Source organism: Triticum urartu, chromosome 7A, assembly GCF_056163025.1.
Source record: "Triticum urartu cultivar PI428250 chromosome 7A, HENAU_Tu73, whole genome shotgun sequence".
NCBI classification, from domain to species: domain Eukaryota; kingdom Viridiplantae; phylum Streptophyta; class Magnoliopsida; order Poales; family Poaceae; genus Triticum; species Triticum urartu.
In genome coordinates this window covers 23,490,244-23,507,589 of record NC_141879.1, presented here as the reverse complement: position 1 = coordinate 23,507,589, position 17,346 = coordinate 23,490,244, and the positions used below count along the sequence as shown (strand labels likewise).

The following is a 17,346-nucleotide window of genomic DNA, read 5'->3' as shown; positions in this document are numbered from 1 at the left end:
TCCCAGGGAGTTTGGTTGAGCAGGTTGCTGGCTGATCTTCAAGATACTCAACCTGACAGATGGAGGCTGCTGATTAACAAGTCTGCTATAGCTCTGAGTAAGAATCCGGTGTTGCATGAGCGCACTAAACACATTGATCTCAGATATCATTATATCCGAGAGTGTGTTGAAAATGAGCAACTTGAGATAGAGCACGTGAGCACAAGTGAGCAGGTGGCGGATATTCTGACGAAGCCACTAGGGCGAGTCAGGTTCTTGGAGCTGCGACAGAAGATGGGGGTCATTGAGCTCAAGAGGAAGGGTCGTGCTTAAGGGGGTGATTTTTTGTGTTAATCACATCGCTAGGATATTTGCTTTTCTGTTAGTGGGCTACATTAGTTGGTAGACCCATCAAATTTGCTTAATCGTTGTGATTTGCTTTGGGTCAGAGGCGTGCTGCGTTCACGCTGCGACCGAGGGTTTAGCGTTGGGTTTGTTATGCCACGCCGTGGAGGTCGTGGGATGGCGTGATCGTAGCGCGACGTGGTGATGGAGTCGGGACAGCCGGCGATCCGCGTTGTAAACCCTGTAAAAGATGAGGAGAAAACAAAAAAGCTAGGAGCCAGTTCGGCACAGCGAAAAGTATATGTGCGTGTATTGTTCTTTGTCTCCCACCTCTGTGAGCGCGAGCAAGTTGCCGATTTGCAACAACACTGTGAGGCCTCCGACGGAACAGATCATGTAAACTCGTCCCGCAAAATTTTGCGGGAGGAGTGTACAGGATTTGTTCCATGTCGAAGGCCTCGCGGTACTGCTAATTTCGGGAACATTGCAAATTCATGATTTTCAACAATATAAACTTAATAGAATCACAATTTAAATCAAACTTATAAATGCCCAAAAGGCAAATCACAATATAACAATTACATTCATTACAAAAATTGTTTAAATTTGAATAAATAATACAACAACAAATGGTCTGAAGGAAAATAATTGTTCAAAGCCAGCCAACCATCGATCCATGGCGCTTGCTCTCCGGTCCGGCTTCAAATTTGCCGATAATATGCAACAACACTGGGTGGTCAGAGATCGTCGTCCAAAATCATCTCATCTATGTCGGAATCATCCGACGAATCATCCATCTAAAAAATAAATACACGCCTAAGATTTTTCTAAAATATCGCCGCGCCTAAGACTAAAACAACAAATGTGCAAGAAATTACCTTCCCAGAAGAAATTCCGCCCGCCGGAATGAAGTTAGCCGGCCCTTTCTTCTCCGCCCCCGACTTAAGCAAATCGGCAAGCTCTACGTCACCACGGCCGAAATCCGCGACGCCGGCGAGCGGCGCCGCACCACAGTCGACTACGAGGCTCGCCAGCGTCCGGACCAAGCAGATCCGCCCGCTACATTGCCGCGCGGCAAGGTACTAGTGGATCCATGGTGCCAGCGACGGCCACTTACCCGCGAGGAGAAATCGGCACCCCCGGCCTCAAAAATTGGTGGAGAAGGTTCGGCAGGGGCATGAACTGACAACAGGGAGATGCGGCGGTGGCTACGAGGGTGGGGGCTGAAATGTCCTTCACACGCTCGAGGTGGCGGGATAGGGTAACCAACAAAAAGAGGAGGAGCGGGACCGGGAGATAGCAGACGCGAGCATGAATTTGCAGGATCCCGCAAAAAAAATTAGCGGATGGCCGAATATACCAGATCTGTTCCGTGCAGAAAAATCGTTATCTTCCCATAGATTGACGGTTATTATAGCAGACTGGCTGTTTTTGCGGATCTGCTAGAGTTGCTCTTATGGCGTTCCTTTAAATCTTAATTTGATGTTAGTCAAGCTTTTTTTTCATGTCTAGTCTTTGCAGTTCTTGCAGGGATGTATGGATAAAATTCATGGTGCAAGAGGTGGACCTAGAGTTGAGGATTGCAAAAGACTTTGATGTAACTTCTAAAATGACCTTTTCTTGTTCCATTTCTGTTTGAGCTCATATGTTTTGTCTAGTTTTAATAAATTTGAATCATTTACTTAAAAAAACATTTGAACTCATATACTTGGTCCACTTTTAATAAAGTCGAATCATTTACTTTAAAAAGACATGAGGGCATAGAGTATATTGTGTAGGATTTCTATACAACGCTCTTGAAGCCTTCCTAATAGCTCTAGAAGTGAGCTATTAGTTCGTTTTTCTTTAGAACAATGTTTTCATTTAAAAAAAATCTACAACGTATTGTAAAAGACAAGTCTATAAAGTAATTCAAAGTATATTGTGAAATATAAAAAAGTTCACATACAGAGATGTATAAGCCGTCGGTCCGCCTCGTCTTCAGTGGCATTAGGGCCATGGCGTCGCGATGGATCTTGGCCCTTACCGGCGGGAGGGTTCTGTTTTCGGTTGTTTCTTCGCATCTTTTTAGATTTTGTATCCTGCTCAGAAAGACGAGACGGCGGCGGCTCACTGAAGATGGAATAAGTTTCTCCCCTCCTAGCCCCGTCCCCATGGTGTGTCTAGCATCATCGATGGGCGTGTGGAGGTATGTCTCCAGCGGATGTGTCATTGGTGGATTTGCTCGGATCTGGTCATAGTTCGTCTATGTTTATATGTTTTTAGGTTGGATCCTTCCGATCTACGCTACTTTTCATCAGCGGCGGTTGCTGTTCTGCTGCGCTGGTTCTATGGTACCTTAGCACGACAACTTCCCGACTGTCTACTACAATAAGTTTTTCCTGACTCCGGCGAGGGAGGGGCAATGACGGTGGCGTGCCTTCGGCTCGTTTCAGTGCTCGTAGTCGTCGCTAGGTGGTCTATGGATCTGTATGTAATTTTTATTATTTCTGGTGTTTGTTGTACCGCAGTGATTGAAGATGAATAGATTGAAACTTCTCTTCAAATGAAGTAAATGTATTATGAATAAATCACGCAAAAAAAAACTCCCGCAAAAAAATGTACTGCTCGTATGAAAATCTTCCTATACAAAGAAAATATATTATTTATCATTTTTATGGATTATCTGGGCCCAGTTGGGCCAGCCCAGCAGACAAATAAGTCCAAGTGCGAGCAGAAGAGCCGCCGTCTCCCTCTGCTCGGATCAATCCACGCCCTTCTCTGTCCACACAGAGGTAAGCTAGCCCCCCGCTCAGTAGTTCAGTGTCATGTTTACTCTTTACTGTTCCCACTTGCTGGATGGAAGAGTTGGCAGTGGCTGTATGAGTGTATGACTGAAAGTCCGTTGAGAAAGAACAAGATAATCTTTTGTTGTCACCGGTATGATCCGTGCTAATTTCTGGAAATGAAGTGCAGAAACCGGCCAGGATGTATTTCCTATTCTGAAGTGTGCTGATGCCATGAGTTGTGATAAGTACCTGATGCAAAAACTAGACTAGCCTGATACACCTAGAGCTGGCTGATACACCTACAGTTGCCTGATCTGATTATACGTCATAATAGCATGACTGGAACTACACATCCTGTATTTCTAGATAACGAGGATATCTATCACTTACCCCATGTGGTTGTTGTGTGTGTTAGGACCCACTAAAACAACTTCAGTTAAGGACTTAAGCTTGCAAAGAGAAAAATAAAAATCAAAGCAATACACTGAATTATCTGTATCACAATCCTCCGAGTGTACTGTCCTTGCCCCCTGCAGGTGCCTGATGCCTTGTCTGATAGGTAATGAAGCAGAGACTGGAATTGCCAACAAATCGGGTATCTTTATTTGTCTCATTATAATTCATCTTTGACCCCTGGAACATTAAACGCCGTACTCGCATCACTGGAACCAGACATCATGGTATTTCTAGATGACTAGGATATCACTTAGCGTGCCATCACTGCCATGCGGTTGCCGTGTGTGTTAGGGTGCCAGTAAAACCAATTTAGTTAAGCACTTGATCTTGCAAAGAGAAAAACAAAAATAAAAGTAGTACACATTATATATTCAAGTCGGCTAGCCGAGTGAAATATCTATTAATGCTTCTTTTCTGAATTGTCTGCATCACAATCGCCAACCAACCGTACTGTCCTTGCAGTTTTGTAACCATCCATCCTTGACCCCTACAGGTGACTGATGCCCTGTGTGATAGGTAACCGAAGCAAAGACTAGGCTAGCTTACAAATCAGGTACCTTTATTTGTCTCATTGTAGGTCACAGTCCCATCAGTGGAAGGGGAACCACACATCCTGCTATCTAGATGCGAAGAACATCCTGGTATGTAGAATATCACTTACCGCGCCTTGCGGTTGCCGTATGTGTTAGGTTTCTGCAAGCATAAGACATACAAATCACATCAATGGTGGTAGCCAGTCTTCCACTATATAACAAGATCCAGACCGGAGTTCGTAAGCACACATACATACTTGCGTACTTCATACCCAAATAGCCATAAGAAAAAACCCACATTGGCAATGTCTAAGCTCAAGATTTTTGTCCCCTGCAGATTGGGAATCTCTCCAAGCTTGTCTACCTGGATCTCAAACCCTCGAGATATAATCTATTATACTTGAGGGATCTTCAGTGGCTTTCACACCTGACTTGAGCTATATGAACCTTACCAATGTAGTAGACTTAGAATTAACATGCTTCCGAATCTTAGCAAGCTTTACCTACAGCAAACTGGCCTAAGAAGCACAATTGCTGTCCAGTGCTTACAACTTTAACACCCCAATTGCTTCCAACTGGTTTTGGAACTCAACGTCCCTCGCTTCTGTGAACTTGGAAGCTTGTCGCTTTTCTGGCCCTATTCCGGAATACATTGGCAGCATGGCCTCTCTTGAAGAAGTTAATTTCGGGGGAAATAATCTCATGTCCACCATGATACCATCAAATTTCAAAAATCTATGCAACCTGAAGATACTAAATCTAGTATACAGCCAAACCTCAGGGGACATCACACAGTTGATGGAGCGGTTACCAAACTGTACTTCGAACAAGATGCAAGTGTTGGACTTGGGTCAAAATATGTTAGGTGGGGCCATGCCCAGTAGTCCAGGACCCCTTAAAAACCTGACCTGCTTGGCCCTGCCTCACAATAAGCTTACAGGACCTATTCCGAAATGGATATGGTCACTCACCGAATTGCTTGTTTTGAACCTAGAAGTAAACGAGCTAAATGGTGTAGTCACTGAAGATCACCTAAAAAGCCTGAGAAATTTGAAGATCTTAATTTTGGGCAAGACACTTCTTCAGATCAAGGTCAGTCCGAATTGGGTTCCTCCATTCAAACTACAAGCAGTTCTGTTAGATGGTCTGCAGATAGGGCCAGCATTCCCGTCATGGCTTAGATCACAGACAGGCCTTGGGCTCCTTATGATTTCAAATGCAAGCATAACTACAATCCCAGATTGGGTTTGGGTTGCATTTTCAAGGGCAGAACTTGTGGATCTGTCCAATAATCAGATAACCGGCACACTACCAGCAACATTGGAATTTATGGCAGCAGAACTTATCATTCTATCCAACAACAGATTTACCGGTGCAGTTCCAAAATTTCCAAGAAATATTAAAGGCATGTACTTATCAGTGAACTCTTTATCAGGGACATTGCCATCAGATTTCGGAGCCCCGTTATTGCAGGATCTTAGTATTTATAGCAATTCAATATCAGGCCCCATTCCATCTTCATTGTGCTCATTGACACAGTTGACTCTGCTAGACCTATCAGGCAACAAGCTGACAGGAGAAGTTCCAAATTGCAAAGAGGATTCTAACTCAACCATGCATAACCTTAATATGGTAAATTTGAATACCAACAACCTGTCAGGAGAGTTCCCAGTAGTCTTTCAAAGCTGCCCCAACCTTGTTTTTGTTGATCTTTCATATAACAAATTCTCCGGAGACCTACCTGTCTGGATGGGCGTGAAGTTACCGTACTTAGCACTGTTACGTCTGCGGTACAATATGTTTACTGGCCAAATTCCCATTGAAATTGGAAATATTCAAGAGCTACAGTATATAGATCTTGCACACAACAACTTCTCAGGAAGCATGCTGGAATCATTAGTTAACTTGAGTGCAATGGCCCGCACTTCTCAATATAGTTATGTTCTTAATAATGCCATCGATCACAGACAAGGGCCTCAACTGTACAACGGAGTATTTGCTTATATCTTTTTGGGGGAAGGAGTTCCTGTTCATACTAAAGGTCAACAACTTGAATTTTTTTATGAAATCTCAGATACGGTGGTTCTTGATTTGTCATGTAACAGTTTAACCGGAGTGATCCCTCCAGAGATTGGTTCTCTTGCTGGACTAAGAAGTCTGAACTTTTCGTGGAACAGCTTAAGTGGTGCTATCCCTGAGAAGATTGGTAAACTCATGCAATTGGAATCTCTTGACCTGTCAAACAATGAGCTTTCAGGCGAGATCCCTTCAAGCATGACTGCTCTCACCTCTCTAAGCTATATGAACATGTCATACAACACTCTGACTGGAAAGATACCAACTGGAAATCAATTCCATACTTTTGACGCATCTGACTACATTGGAAACATTGGTTTATGTGGTTACCCCTTGACGAACAACTGTACAGGAAATAGTTCAAGTGGACCTACACATGCAGATCATGGAGATGGATCCGATCATATATCCTTCTACCTTGGTTTGGCTGTTGGGTATATCCTGGGCCTTTGGGTGGTCTTCTGTGTGATGTTGTTTAAAAAAAGATGGAGAACTGCTTATTTCATATTTGTGGAAGGGCTGCAGGACAAGATTTATGTGGCAGTGGTACTGAGATGGGCCAATCTGAAGAGGAAAGTAGGTAAAACTTAAGTATAGATATATGTTATTGTTATATGAATGATAATAATCCTCTCACAAAAAAATGATAATAATTATGTGTTCCATCCAGACCTTTCGTTTTTTACGGATTGCTCTCTATATCCGAGAGTGTTGTAAGTTGTGATGAAAGTATATTGTATGAATTGGTATGTACAACAGTTGTGTTCTCCATATGTAATGTGTCTAGCGGCATGTCTCAAGTGTCATTCTTGGAGGCGTACATGGGTTCGAGGGACCAGTGGGCGGTTTTTTTGGTGGAGCGGTGCTTCATCCTGCACATTGATGATGGCGGATCTCGGCGGCGTGGTGCAGTGGAGACTCAGCGCCCGATGCGCGGTGCTAGAGTCGCGCAGGAGAAGGTTGCTGTCTGGCGTCATGGTGACGTCAATGGCAGAGTGGCTAGACAAGGTAGAAGCCTCAATATGATCTGAAGACCTGTGGAAGATGGCGGCGACGACACACGAGTGCGTCTGACCGGATTGTGCCCCAGACCCGGTATGTGGCTCGGCTGGGGCTTCCGAATGAGTTTCGGCTTCCGGCTTTTGATGTTAGGCTTAGGTGAGTGGTTTGGGTAGTGGCCCAGCTAGCACCCCTTCATCATATTGGATAGGAGTAGCGGCATATGTTGCCAAGATGGTGGATTTAGACACATTGTTGTAATACTTTGTAAGGTCCTCGAGAATAATCAATAAAGTGGTCGTATGCATCTCCCAGATGCAGAGGCCGGGGGTCATCCTCCTTTTTCTAAAAAAATGTCTCAAGTGTCAGGCTATTTATAAACCCAATCAATTCCGGAACTAATCATGTTGTTGGTTCCGTTACTCTTCTGAGTGCTGATCACTATACGTGTTCTGTAACGCGTTCCTAGTACATGATGCTTACAGAAAATGCGGGATCAACAGTTGTGGTTCACCATGGTCATGCATGATACCCCATTTGTCTTTTTCAGCTCATATGTCCACATGGGCTAGAATTCCAATTATTACAACGTAAGAGCAGATCATGTTGGCTGCTAGTGATGAAAAAAGAGATGAACTAACATCCGTATTAGTTGATATAGTTTTCCAGTACTGAGCAAATTACAGAGAAGAGAGAAGTTAATTAGCTGGCCTGACGACGTTCTTCGGCGCTGAAACTCGGCATGAGGCGGAGAAGAAGGACCGGAAGCTGCTCAGTGGTAGCTGGCTTCATTAACGGGAGGAGAAAGCCTCCATTGCATGCCAGGACGTTAAGGCAGCGTTGGGAGTTCTGTCCGTAGTAAGAGTTGGACCGGGGAGACGACGGGATATAGTGATGGAGCAATGAGAAGAGCAATGGCCTGGAGACGGCCGGCGCTTTCTCGCGGCTGCCGTCCCTGACGGCTCAGATTCCTCCATCACCGTGGTGCGCCACCCAGAGGTTGCCAGCGTCTATGCCTTCCCCCGTCGAGATCAAACCCTCTCTGGCGTCCGTGTTAATCTTATGTTCAGTCATGCTACCTGCTAGTCACAGACAGCATTCTTACCTGAACTAAAATTTTAAAGAAACTGAAAATTTTATCGTTTATTTTAATGCCGCTTAATGCAACCATGGGACAAATTCCATTCTGTAGCGCTCAAAGCTTCCTGCACCATGGAACAGATTCTTTTGTTGACACATCTTATCCAATGTTTTAAATAGCGAGCTATGGAAAATAGCTACGGGCCTCGAAATCAGCTATAGCGGGCTATCGCAGGCTATTTGTAAAGGCGACCATTTAGCGGTACCCTGCTGAAAAGGCTATAGCTGGCTATTTGAAACTATGATCTTATCTCACACTTGATCGATACCTTTTCTTCTGTTCTTCAAGTGACGGGAGTAAAATGGTCTGCCTATAACTGTAAAACAGAGCACGCACGGCCCTGATCCTGCATGTACGTCTTATGTTCAGTTTGTGTGGCTTGCGCGCATTCTTCGGCTACAAATAAGTCTATGTATATAGATGTGTACTAGCAGCAGCAGCAAACAGATCACACTGACTACTACCAGTAGTAACAAAGAAAGCCTCTGCTGAAAACTGCACGCATACATGCATACATACATGTATGCTCTGCCTCTTATTCAGGATGCAATGATGGTTCAAGGCTCTGCAGTGCATCTTATTCGGTAAAACATTGGTCTGCTGCTCTGAGTCTACTTATGCTATGCCTCTTCCGATTCTTTGCTAGTGTCCATTCGGTTGATATGGAATCTGGTACAATACCATCACAACAGTATCGACCTTCTCAGAGACACATCAACAGCAAAGTCTGAGAAGGATGCACACGGCACAGCTACGCAACACCCTACATAATTAGTATTTGACAAGAGAAGCGAATAAGTATTGTCACAGATTACGAAATGGAATACTACAGTTGGTGCAAAAATAAGCAGGGATAATAAATAACCACATAACGGTATAAGACCTTGCTCTGACAAAACCGTAGTTTGCAAAGTGAAAGCAATTAAAAACGGCAAAATCAGCATCTTCACATCATGTCATGTTAGTATGTTATACATGTGAAAGGCCGAGTGCAGCCATAGCAGGCGTGTTTCACTGAATCAATTTGATGGACTTGGACAGTGATATGCTCGCATTCTTGATCCATAAAGAATCATACATATTTTGGCAACAACAAACAAGGAGTAGTACTCGTCTATAAAAAGAGCAAAGAACCAGGGAGTACAGGTAAACAAAGATTTTGTATCAATAATTACAAGTTCTTCTCATTAACTCGATCCATGTCACAGTAAGAATTGATTGCCATCCTGTTGAGGGAATCAGGGCCAAAAGCAGTCGCCACTTGATCTGACCAGTGAGCATATTTTAAAAGGCCAACAAGAAGATACAAACTTGGGAAAATTGAACAGCAGCTTGTGATATATAGCCCGTTTGGATCTTCCACTTCTCAATTCTGAATGTATGTGTTCGGAGGCCGACGACAACATCAGAAATTGCAAATATATGTTGAATAGGTAACAAGATTCCAATAAAAAGGAGTTGTTGCTGAACTGACCAGTTATGACTTATGAGTATGAATGATCCCAGTCCACGCTTCAGATGCTTGGAGTCGTCGAGTCACCGCAAGCTTCTAACTGGCTCGGAAAGGGATCCACACTTCACTTCAGAACAGTCAGTGTCCGAGAGGCACTAACAGGATGTTTGGCATGTTTGTTCTCTTCAGCTGCAGCCTGCAGAGGCACCCCACTCTAATCTCATTTCTTGTGCTCGTAGATATAATACCTGAAATTTCAAACATGCCCGCCTTCTGAATGACCACTAAATTGTCTGTAGCACAGTCACTGAAACGTTAGGAACCATCAGATGTTACCTTTGATCTTTGGTAGCTACCAGTAACCTTCAGAAAATGTTGAACCAATCAGACAGTGCACCATAAGTCAATCTGCATTATGAGTTGCTCCAGGTTGTCCCATGTTGAGAAAGTCTAGTTCCCTGCAATGTTTGGTAACAAAAGAAGGCTTCTTCAAATTCCTTGTAGTAAACGCATGACTGCAGTTAAGAACTATGTCAGTCTATGTAGCAATACTGTTTTAGACACAACTGGAAATGACAGTATGAAATACAAACCGATGAGAAATAGTACTCCATCTGTAAAGAAATATAAGAGCATTTAGATCACTAAAGTAGTGATCTAAACGCTCTTATATTTCTTTACGGAGGGAGTAGCATAAAGGCATTCCGACACACACTTGCTCAACTAAACAATACACCCCGATGTAGTATAACTAACTTGGTGAGAAATCTAAAAACAGAGTAGAGATGAACTGTACGTACTGGCTAGCCAGTGGAAGTAGGCACCAGGAAGAGGTGAAGATCCAAGGAAACAGAGATGACAGCATCATCAATTAGAAAGAGCCGAGCATCATCAGCAGGAATTGTAGGTGTACAGAAGATCATCATGGCTGTTAAGAGATAAAGAAAGAGATGAACATTGCAAGTTGCAATCAGCATGAGTATTAGTAGCAATTAAAACATCCATCAGCCAAGAAGAGAAGTTAATTAGCAGACCTGATGACATTCCTCGTCGGCATGACCACCACTTCTGGTTGTGAGCTCTCCCCCGCCGTACAAGTCTCAAGGAGCGAGGATGGTTCGTCTTCATCCTCTGTTTCTGCAACATTGGATCCTTGGATAACATCCCCCAAGTCATGCTCGCTGCGGTCTTTGTTGAGTTGCAGCACGGGATGGTTGGGGTGTGCGTCCACTTCAGCTTGCAGCATTACAAGGTTCGCCACTTTGCCATCGTAACCAAGTGAAATCTGCTTGAGCACTGGAAGGTGCTTGATACCAATAATTCCTGATTCCAAATCGCACATACTGAATTCTATCATTTCCATCTTCGGCGAGGCGCCCTTCTCGAATCTCACCTCCCTCAGCGCAGCCAGATAACTAATGCAAAGTTTTCTGAGATTCACAAATGCGTCTTCTCTGAACACTAACTTCTTCCCATAGTAAGCACGCGCCCCTAGATTGAGGAGCATGAGCTTGGGCAGCATTCCTAGCATTTCCGTTATTTGATCTTCCTTTAGTCTGCTCCACTCCAAGTGAATCTTCACCAGATGCTTCAGACTTCGAACCCACTCGGGCATCTTCCCTCCAAGTTTTCCAGCCAACTTCAACTTATTTAGCAGGGGAGGAGGGGAGGAAACATTATGCAACCACTCGAGTGATCCAACACTATAGTCAAAATCATAGCCAAAATCCAGACTAAGAGAGCGCAGGGAAGAGAGCTTCTCTATGGCAGCACAGAGATACCGTATCTTGTGTTTTTGCTCGGTAAACATTCCTTTACATTCCACGCACAGTTTTCTTAGTTGAATAAGCTCCCCCAACTCTTTAACTGCTTTCTTGCCAGTTTGTCTGATGTCCACGACCTCTAGTGTATGTAGCTCCTTTAAGTTGCTGATCCCTCTAGGTATCCTCACACCTTTTGTCCTGAACCACCGACTAGATATCCCCATATGTAGCTCAGCAACTAGGTGAGCATGCTCGTCGAGATCAACTAAAGGTGTGCATAGCATGGGCAGGCGCAATGTCTCCATCAAACAATCCATGGGGTAATTTGGACTAAAATAGATGGACTCTGATCTTTTGCTACAACGAAGGCTGCGGAGACTATGAAGTTCACAGATCCCAATTGGCAGTGCTGTGATATAACTATTTCTAATATCCAAGTTTTGCAAACCTCGTAATCTCCGAATAGACTTTGGAAGTGCATATATATATGTACCTCCAGGAAAGCTCACATATTTCAAATGGTACAGCAACCCAATGTTGTTTATATCTTTTTGTCTAATTTTAAACTGTGTATTCTTCAGATCCAAGGCTCTAAGCATCCTCATGTTGCTTGAACAAACTGAAGGTGATGACTCCATGGGTCTGTCACCAAACATTGTTAATGACCGAACATGGCTCCAATCCATGCCAATATTTTGGCCCTTGCTACCATGGTATGCTACATGACGGAAATTCCCCTCTATTATACTGGATTCACTATCTCCCACCAGGTGCACAAAGTTTTCATCTCGAGAAATTGAGACCATTACATCACGCATGATATCATGGACCCGGCAGCTCTTAACAACTCCTTCTATGTTCAGTTTTGATGGTTGAATCATGTTTCGGTTGATTAGCTCATTGAAATAACCTATTCCAACATCCTCAACATTCACTCCACCACTAGCTGTAACAAACCCCTCTGCTATCCATCTATCAATCAAGCGTCTTCTCTTGATTTCAAAATCCTCCGGAAAGATGCTTAAATATAGGAAGCATGATTTAAGATGAGATGGCAAGTGGTTGTAACTAAGAGTGACCATCCTCCTCATTGCTTCAAGGCTTGGGTTAGTCCCAAGCTCTGAGGGAATCTGCTTATAAATACTCTCCCACATTTCTACCACTTTGGTAGCAAGCAAACCTCCTATGGTGAGTATAGCCAATGGTAAACCACCACACTTATTTACTATTTTGGAGATCACATTTTGCATCCTTTCATCACTTTCTGTTTCTTCGTGTGTTTTCCCAATCTTCTTTAGTAGCAAATTTGTGGCTTGATCTATCTGTAGGTGCTCAAGGTGGTAAATAAGCGATTTGGAAGTACACTGCTGAGCTAGGCCAATATCTCGTGTTGTTACTATTATCCGACTACCTTTGATGTTAGTAGTAGGAAAAGCAATATCTTTGATCCATCCCCATGCATCAGTGGTCCACAAGTCATCAAGAACAATAAAGTACCTCTTCTCCTGTAGCAATTTCCTAAGGTAGCTGGCGAGATCATCTACTTGCACGGTCTTCCCCTCAAGTTCCTTCAGACGTTTCTTCAGTTCTTCATTTCCAAAAAGTTGCCTGATCATATCCTTGAGCATCTCTATCTTGGAAAATGTCTGCGAGACTGTGATCCAAGCCCGACAAGAAAACTTATTCACAATATCTTCCTTACTTTCAAATGCCTTCCTGGCAAGAGTAGTCTTTCCTAAACCACCCATGCCAACAACAAATACCACCTTGGCTGTACCATCTTCAGTCTTGACATCCATCAACTTAATTAACTCCTTCTTCGGCTTAGAAAAGCCAACAAGTTCTGCTTCATCAATGTTGCTAGCCGAGTGATTGCGGACATCTTCCATGTGAGAATCCATGTCACCAATGGTGTTGGAGGCCGCCGCCTTGATCAAGTTGTAGCGTGTGTTCCTGATGCTTACTTCTTCAACTCTTGTTTTGAGATCACGGATCTGTATGGCAATCCGATGGCGATCTTTGAGCTTCATGAGCCGACGTAACAAGCTTTGGCTTCCAACATGCACCATGAAGTCACTGAGGCAATCTTCAATGTTGTATGACAGATCCCTTACTTGTTTTGCCCACACCTTCAGGAGCACATCTTTCTTGTTTATTGATTCAGCGACCTCCAGGAATGCCTCCATCGTCTCGAGCTCGTCTTTAATGAACCTACCAAACCCGTGTTCAAAAGAGAATTAGATCAACGCTAACCGGTGCCATTCACCAGCTGATGGAATGCAACACTGCATCTCTAAATTAACAGATACGAAGGCAGCTATCACCGGAGTTCAATCATTAATTTTGACCAGTGAGACTAGCTAGCTACGAATACTTTTGAGAGCACAAATAAAAATAAAATTGGAGGATATTCATGGTGGAGTGATCTTAACAAATTAAGCGGCAGCTAGAGATGATGTGAATGTTAATGCATACCAGATATCCTTTCGGACGCCGACGAGGAGGCCCACCTCAGCGGCAGCGGCAGAAGCAGCCACCCTGATGGCGCCCCTCACCATGGACCTCGCCATGCTCACCACCGTCTCCGCCATCTCCGGCAGCAGGCACCGTACGAGTCTCTCGCAACAGAGTTGAGATCTCAGAATCTCCGGGTGTGCTGATGACTTGGTAGGTGAAGCAAGCAAGCAAGCTAGACTGATTACAGCTCTGCTGCACTCTTTTCCGTTGTATACAGAGCGTACAGCCTGCCACCGATTAATGTATAATAGTACGCGATTAAAGCGGATCTGATCACGTGCATTACACAGTAGTGGTTCAAACAACTAAGCCTATGGAGCGCAGCGTTAGTTGAGGAGATGCATCAAGTCATGTGCATTAGCACGAGTACCCGGGGACGCGGTAATTAAATTAGTGGATGATTACAGTAGTGGCTCAGACAACTCTACGGAGAGGAGTGCAGCGTGCGTTCAGAGGCACCAGTGAGTGTAATAGAGATGGCATCAAGTCGATCAAATCCTCGAAAATGACGGCATGACAACCAAGGCACATGACACGACGAAAGCTGCAACGATTCAGACTAAAACTAAACGACATATTTCAATACTTTCATGTTAATTAAGAGACTAGAACTGCGAAGTCTGAAGAACAACCAGTTGGCCTGTTCAAAACAAATGAACAAAGAAAAGGCTCAGCTGAAAATCACTAGTACCAGAGAAGATGAAACTGTAAAATATGTTGACGCCGCCTCTCGCAGCGCCGCTTTTCTTTTACCTCGAGCTTCCTCGCACAACTCTCCTGGACGAAGCAAGCTGGACGAAGCATTGATTTATTCAAGAAACAGCAACTCGGATCGAACACAGTGCACGCATGCACACCGTCGTGAAAACAGGGTGACTTGACGACGAGACACTAACGACCGAATTGATCACAAGGCGAGCACAGCAGCGGCAGTGGAACGACGGGCGAAACCATGACGACGCGACCTCTAGTTAGTTGACGGCATGGTGAGCGAAGCATTCCACTTTGGATAAAGCACCGATGTGATGTACTCCTCCACCTTGTCCACCGGAGTCAGCAACGCAACGACCGCCTCGGCGGCCCTGAAACGCCCCGCCCACGCGACCAACTTTGGTGTCCTCGCCGCGTCTAGGAACGGCGGCGTGCCAGCAAGGCGGCCTATCGCTTCGAACCAAGGAAGATAGCACCCGATAGCGATGTCGAGCAGCCCGAGGGATACACCGCCGATGAAGGGCGCCTCCGCCTCCACTTCTTTGGAGCACTCCGCCAAGGCTGCCTCTAGTAGCCCGAACGCCGCCAAGGTCTCCTCCACTGTATCGGCTCTCTCCTGCTGCTTCGCCGTATTGAGAATGCCGATGCACGAAGGGAACATCTGCGACAACAAAACAGAACGGCGCCCGTGGGATTCAACTTCACTTATTGAAGCTCAAACTAGCTAGACGAGAGGGAAGGGAACAAACCTTGTTGTCGATATAGTCGGCCCAGAAGCGGGCGACGGCGCGGCGGTGGGGGTCGGTGGGGAGGATGGAGGCGCCGTTGCCGGGGAATGCGTCGTCAAGGTACTCCACGATGATGAGCGATTCGCAGACGGGCCTGCCCCCGTGGATGAGGACGGGCAGCGTCTTGTGCACGGGATTGGACGCGAGGAGTAGGTCGCTCTTGCACCCGGGGTCCTCGGGGAGGTAGTCGTAGGGCAGACCCTTGATGGCAAGCGCCATCTGGACGCGGATGGCGTATATGCTCACGCCGCTCCGTGGCACCAGCAGCTTCAGCCCTTGCTCTTGAGCGCCGGACATGATTGTCGTTGAAGGATGTCTGTACTGTACGTGTATATGAAATGCCTCCCGAGAGAAACGGTGCTGTGGGTTACTAGCACACGGACACACATTTGAGAGAGGAGAACACGTTGGAGTACGAGTTTTGTGAAGCTCAAATGGATTGCTTTGCATTGGCTTGCTTCTACAACGCTGGGCATCGGCCGTTTTTATTGCTGTACAAAAACGACTGTAGCACCTGCCTTGGGCAGCAAGGGGTAGATGACTTGCCAGTCAAGGTGATTTGAATTTGGCAGCCATACTATGTCATGCATGACGTGAGCTGGAGTAGACACTACATGATTTACTACCTACACTATCTAGCCAGAGAGGGACAGGCCGAATCCGAGTATCCGACAGATATCTGGGAGGAATTTTCTCTGCGTGCCCAACTTGTGCACTGAAATGAGACTAGGTGCATCGGATAGGCAGTGCTTGGCAAGTAGTGCTTCCTTCCACCCTAGTTGGGCGTTGGCTTCTTGCTGATAACCTCAAGCAAATGCGCCAACTTGCATCCTGTCTTGATCCTGCGATGCTTCAACTTGCGAAATTTTCTACAACTTGACAACACAAGGCTGCTTCAAACTTTTCTTTGGAAAATGAGGCTTTCCACCCCATATTTTAGGTACTGCCATGGTAAGCTGGAAGACGCTTTCGTCTGCCTCAAAGCCACAACCATACAAAAAATAATAATACAAAAATTGAAAGAATGTAAAAGGAGGCGTGGCACCACGCTGTCACAAAAGTAGCGAGGCAAGAGGTCTCGACAACCTGTGAAGAACATCATCCTACACAGCTTCTTGCCAACCGGTCACCAAGCTAATAAAGAATTTGTATTTTAGAGATCAATCACCGTGACCGTTTAGTAGTAGAATTCTTTTGGCGAATATACCAAGAATTGACATCTTCTCATTGATAGTTAGGAGAAAACAATACGAGGCGCCATAACAAGTGTGGGTAAGAACACAATAGAGGAAAACACCACAATCCTAAACTCACCTAGCCCGACCTTCTGCCGAGAAAGACAAGGAAACGAGACACATCACACCTAGAACGCATCATGACCAACGGGAGGACCTCCGACGTGCCCCCAAAACTCCAGCACGTACGGAATCAATATACCCCCCAGCTTGAGCGCCTAGAGAGACGGCAAGTGGGTTGCAGGACCCAGCAAGGCGGAAGAAGGAGACAATGGAGGAAGGGTCGACGATTTCGTACGTTGTGCCCCAGATGCCCAAGCCTTGAGAAGCAGCCCAAACCAAGCATGGCAACCAACATCTTCCATTCCATGACCAAAGACTTCACGAGCAACCAAGACAACGCCATTAAGTAGGGGATGACGCTACAACGCTGCCTTTGTCCAATCTGATGAACTAGACCTATGGTTTGCCCCGGTGCGTGAAGAGTCGCACAGAGAAATGCCTTTGGCAGTGCCTCCAAGAAGGGGACGACACCTGCAGGTGTTCCCACTGCCAACATCGGCAAGCCGAGCAGAGATTTTG

General features: G+C 45.2%; 2 protein-coding genes and 1 pseudogene across 4 annotated transcripts; 1 reads left to right on the top strand and 2 right to left on the bottom strand.

Annotated features, from left to right (window-relative positions):
• The first annotated feature begins 1,230 nt into the window (after positions 1-1,230).
• On the top strand, positions 1,231-6,748 carry LOC147957135 (receptor-like protein EIX2; annotated as a pseudogene).
• A 2,184-nt stretch (positions 6,749-8,932) lies between these two features.
• On the bottom strand, positions 8,933-14,922 carry LOC125520548 (putative disease resistance RPP13-like protein 3). Of its 3 annotated transcripts, XM_087537558.1 has the most exons (7): positions 14,784-14,922; positions 13,989-14,670; positions 10,785-13,724; positions 10,551-10,678; positions 10,087-10,265; positions 9,772-9,998; positions 9,254-9,669 (listed from the first exon to the last, which is right to left on the bottom strand). In XM_087537558.1, exons 2-4 carry the CDS (start codon positions 14,102-14,104, stop codon positions 10,642-10,644), a joined length of 3,093 nt encoding a protein of 1,030 aa, XP_087393684.1. In that variant the 5' UTR covers positions 14,105-14,670; positions 14,784-14,922; the 3' UTR covers positions 9,254-9,669; positions 9,772-9,998; positions 10,087-10,265; positions 10,551-10,641. The 3 variants fall into 3 exon arrangements, with proteins under 3 accessions (XP_087393683.1, XP_087393684.1, XP_087393682.1); XM_087537557.1 differs by lacking the exons at positions 9,254-9,669; positions 14,784-14,922 and adding an exon at positions 8,933-9,060 and having other exon boundaries at positions 13,989-14,677; XM_087537556.1 differs by lacking the exon at positions 14,784-14,922 and having other exon boundaries at positions 10,087-10,208; positions 13,989-14,677.
• On the bottom strand, positions 14,823-16,003 carry LOC125520550 (putative glutathione S-transferase GSTU6). The gene is made up of 2 exons (XM_048685504.2): positions 15,491-16,003; positions 14,823-15,402 (listed from the first exon to the last, which is right to left on the bottom strand). The coding sequence occupies exons 1-2, from the start codon at positions 15,977-15,979 to the stop codon at positions 14,998-15,000; spliced, it is 894 nt and encodes a 297-aa protein (XP_048541461.2). The 5' UTR covers positions 15,980-16,003; the 3' UTR covers positions 14,823-14,997.
• Between the last annotated feature and the right edge of the window lie 1,343 nt (positions 16,004-17,346).

Coding starts and splice junctions, on each gene's coding strand:
- LOC125520548 (XM_087537558.1), bottom strand. CDS start 14,104: ATGGCGGAGACGGTGGTGAGCATGGCGAGGTCCATGGTGAGGGGCGCC. Junction 13,725..13,988: donor GGCGTCCGAAAGGATATCTG/GTATGCATTAAC, acceptor CGGGTTTGGTAG/GTTCATTAAAGACGAGCTCG. Junction 10,679..10,784: donor CCGACGAGGAATGTCATCAG/GTCTGCTAATTA, acceptor ATCTCTTAACAG/CCATGATGATCTTCTGTACA.
- LOC125520550 (XM_048685504.2), bottom strand. CDS start 15,979: ATGCAAAGCAATCCATTTGAGCTTCACAAAACTCGTACTCCAACGTGT. Junction 15,403..15,490: donor CCGACTATATCGACAACAAG/GTTTGTTCCCTT, acceptor TTGTTGTCGCAG/ATGTTCCCTTCGTGCATCGG.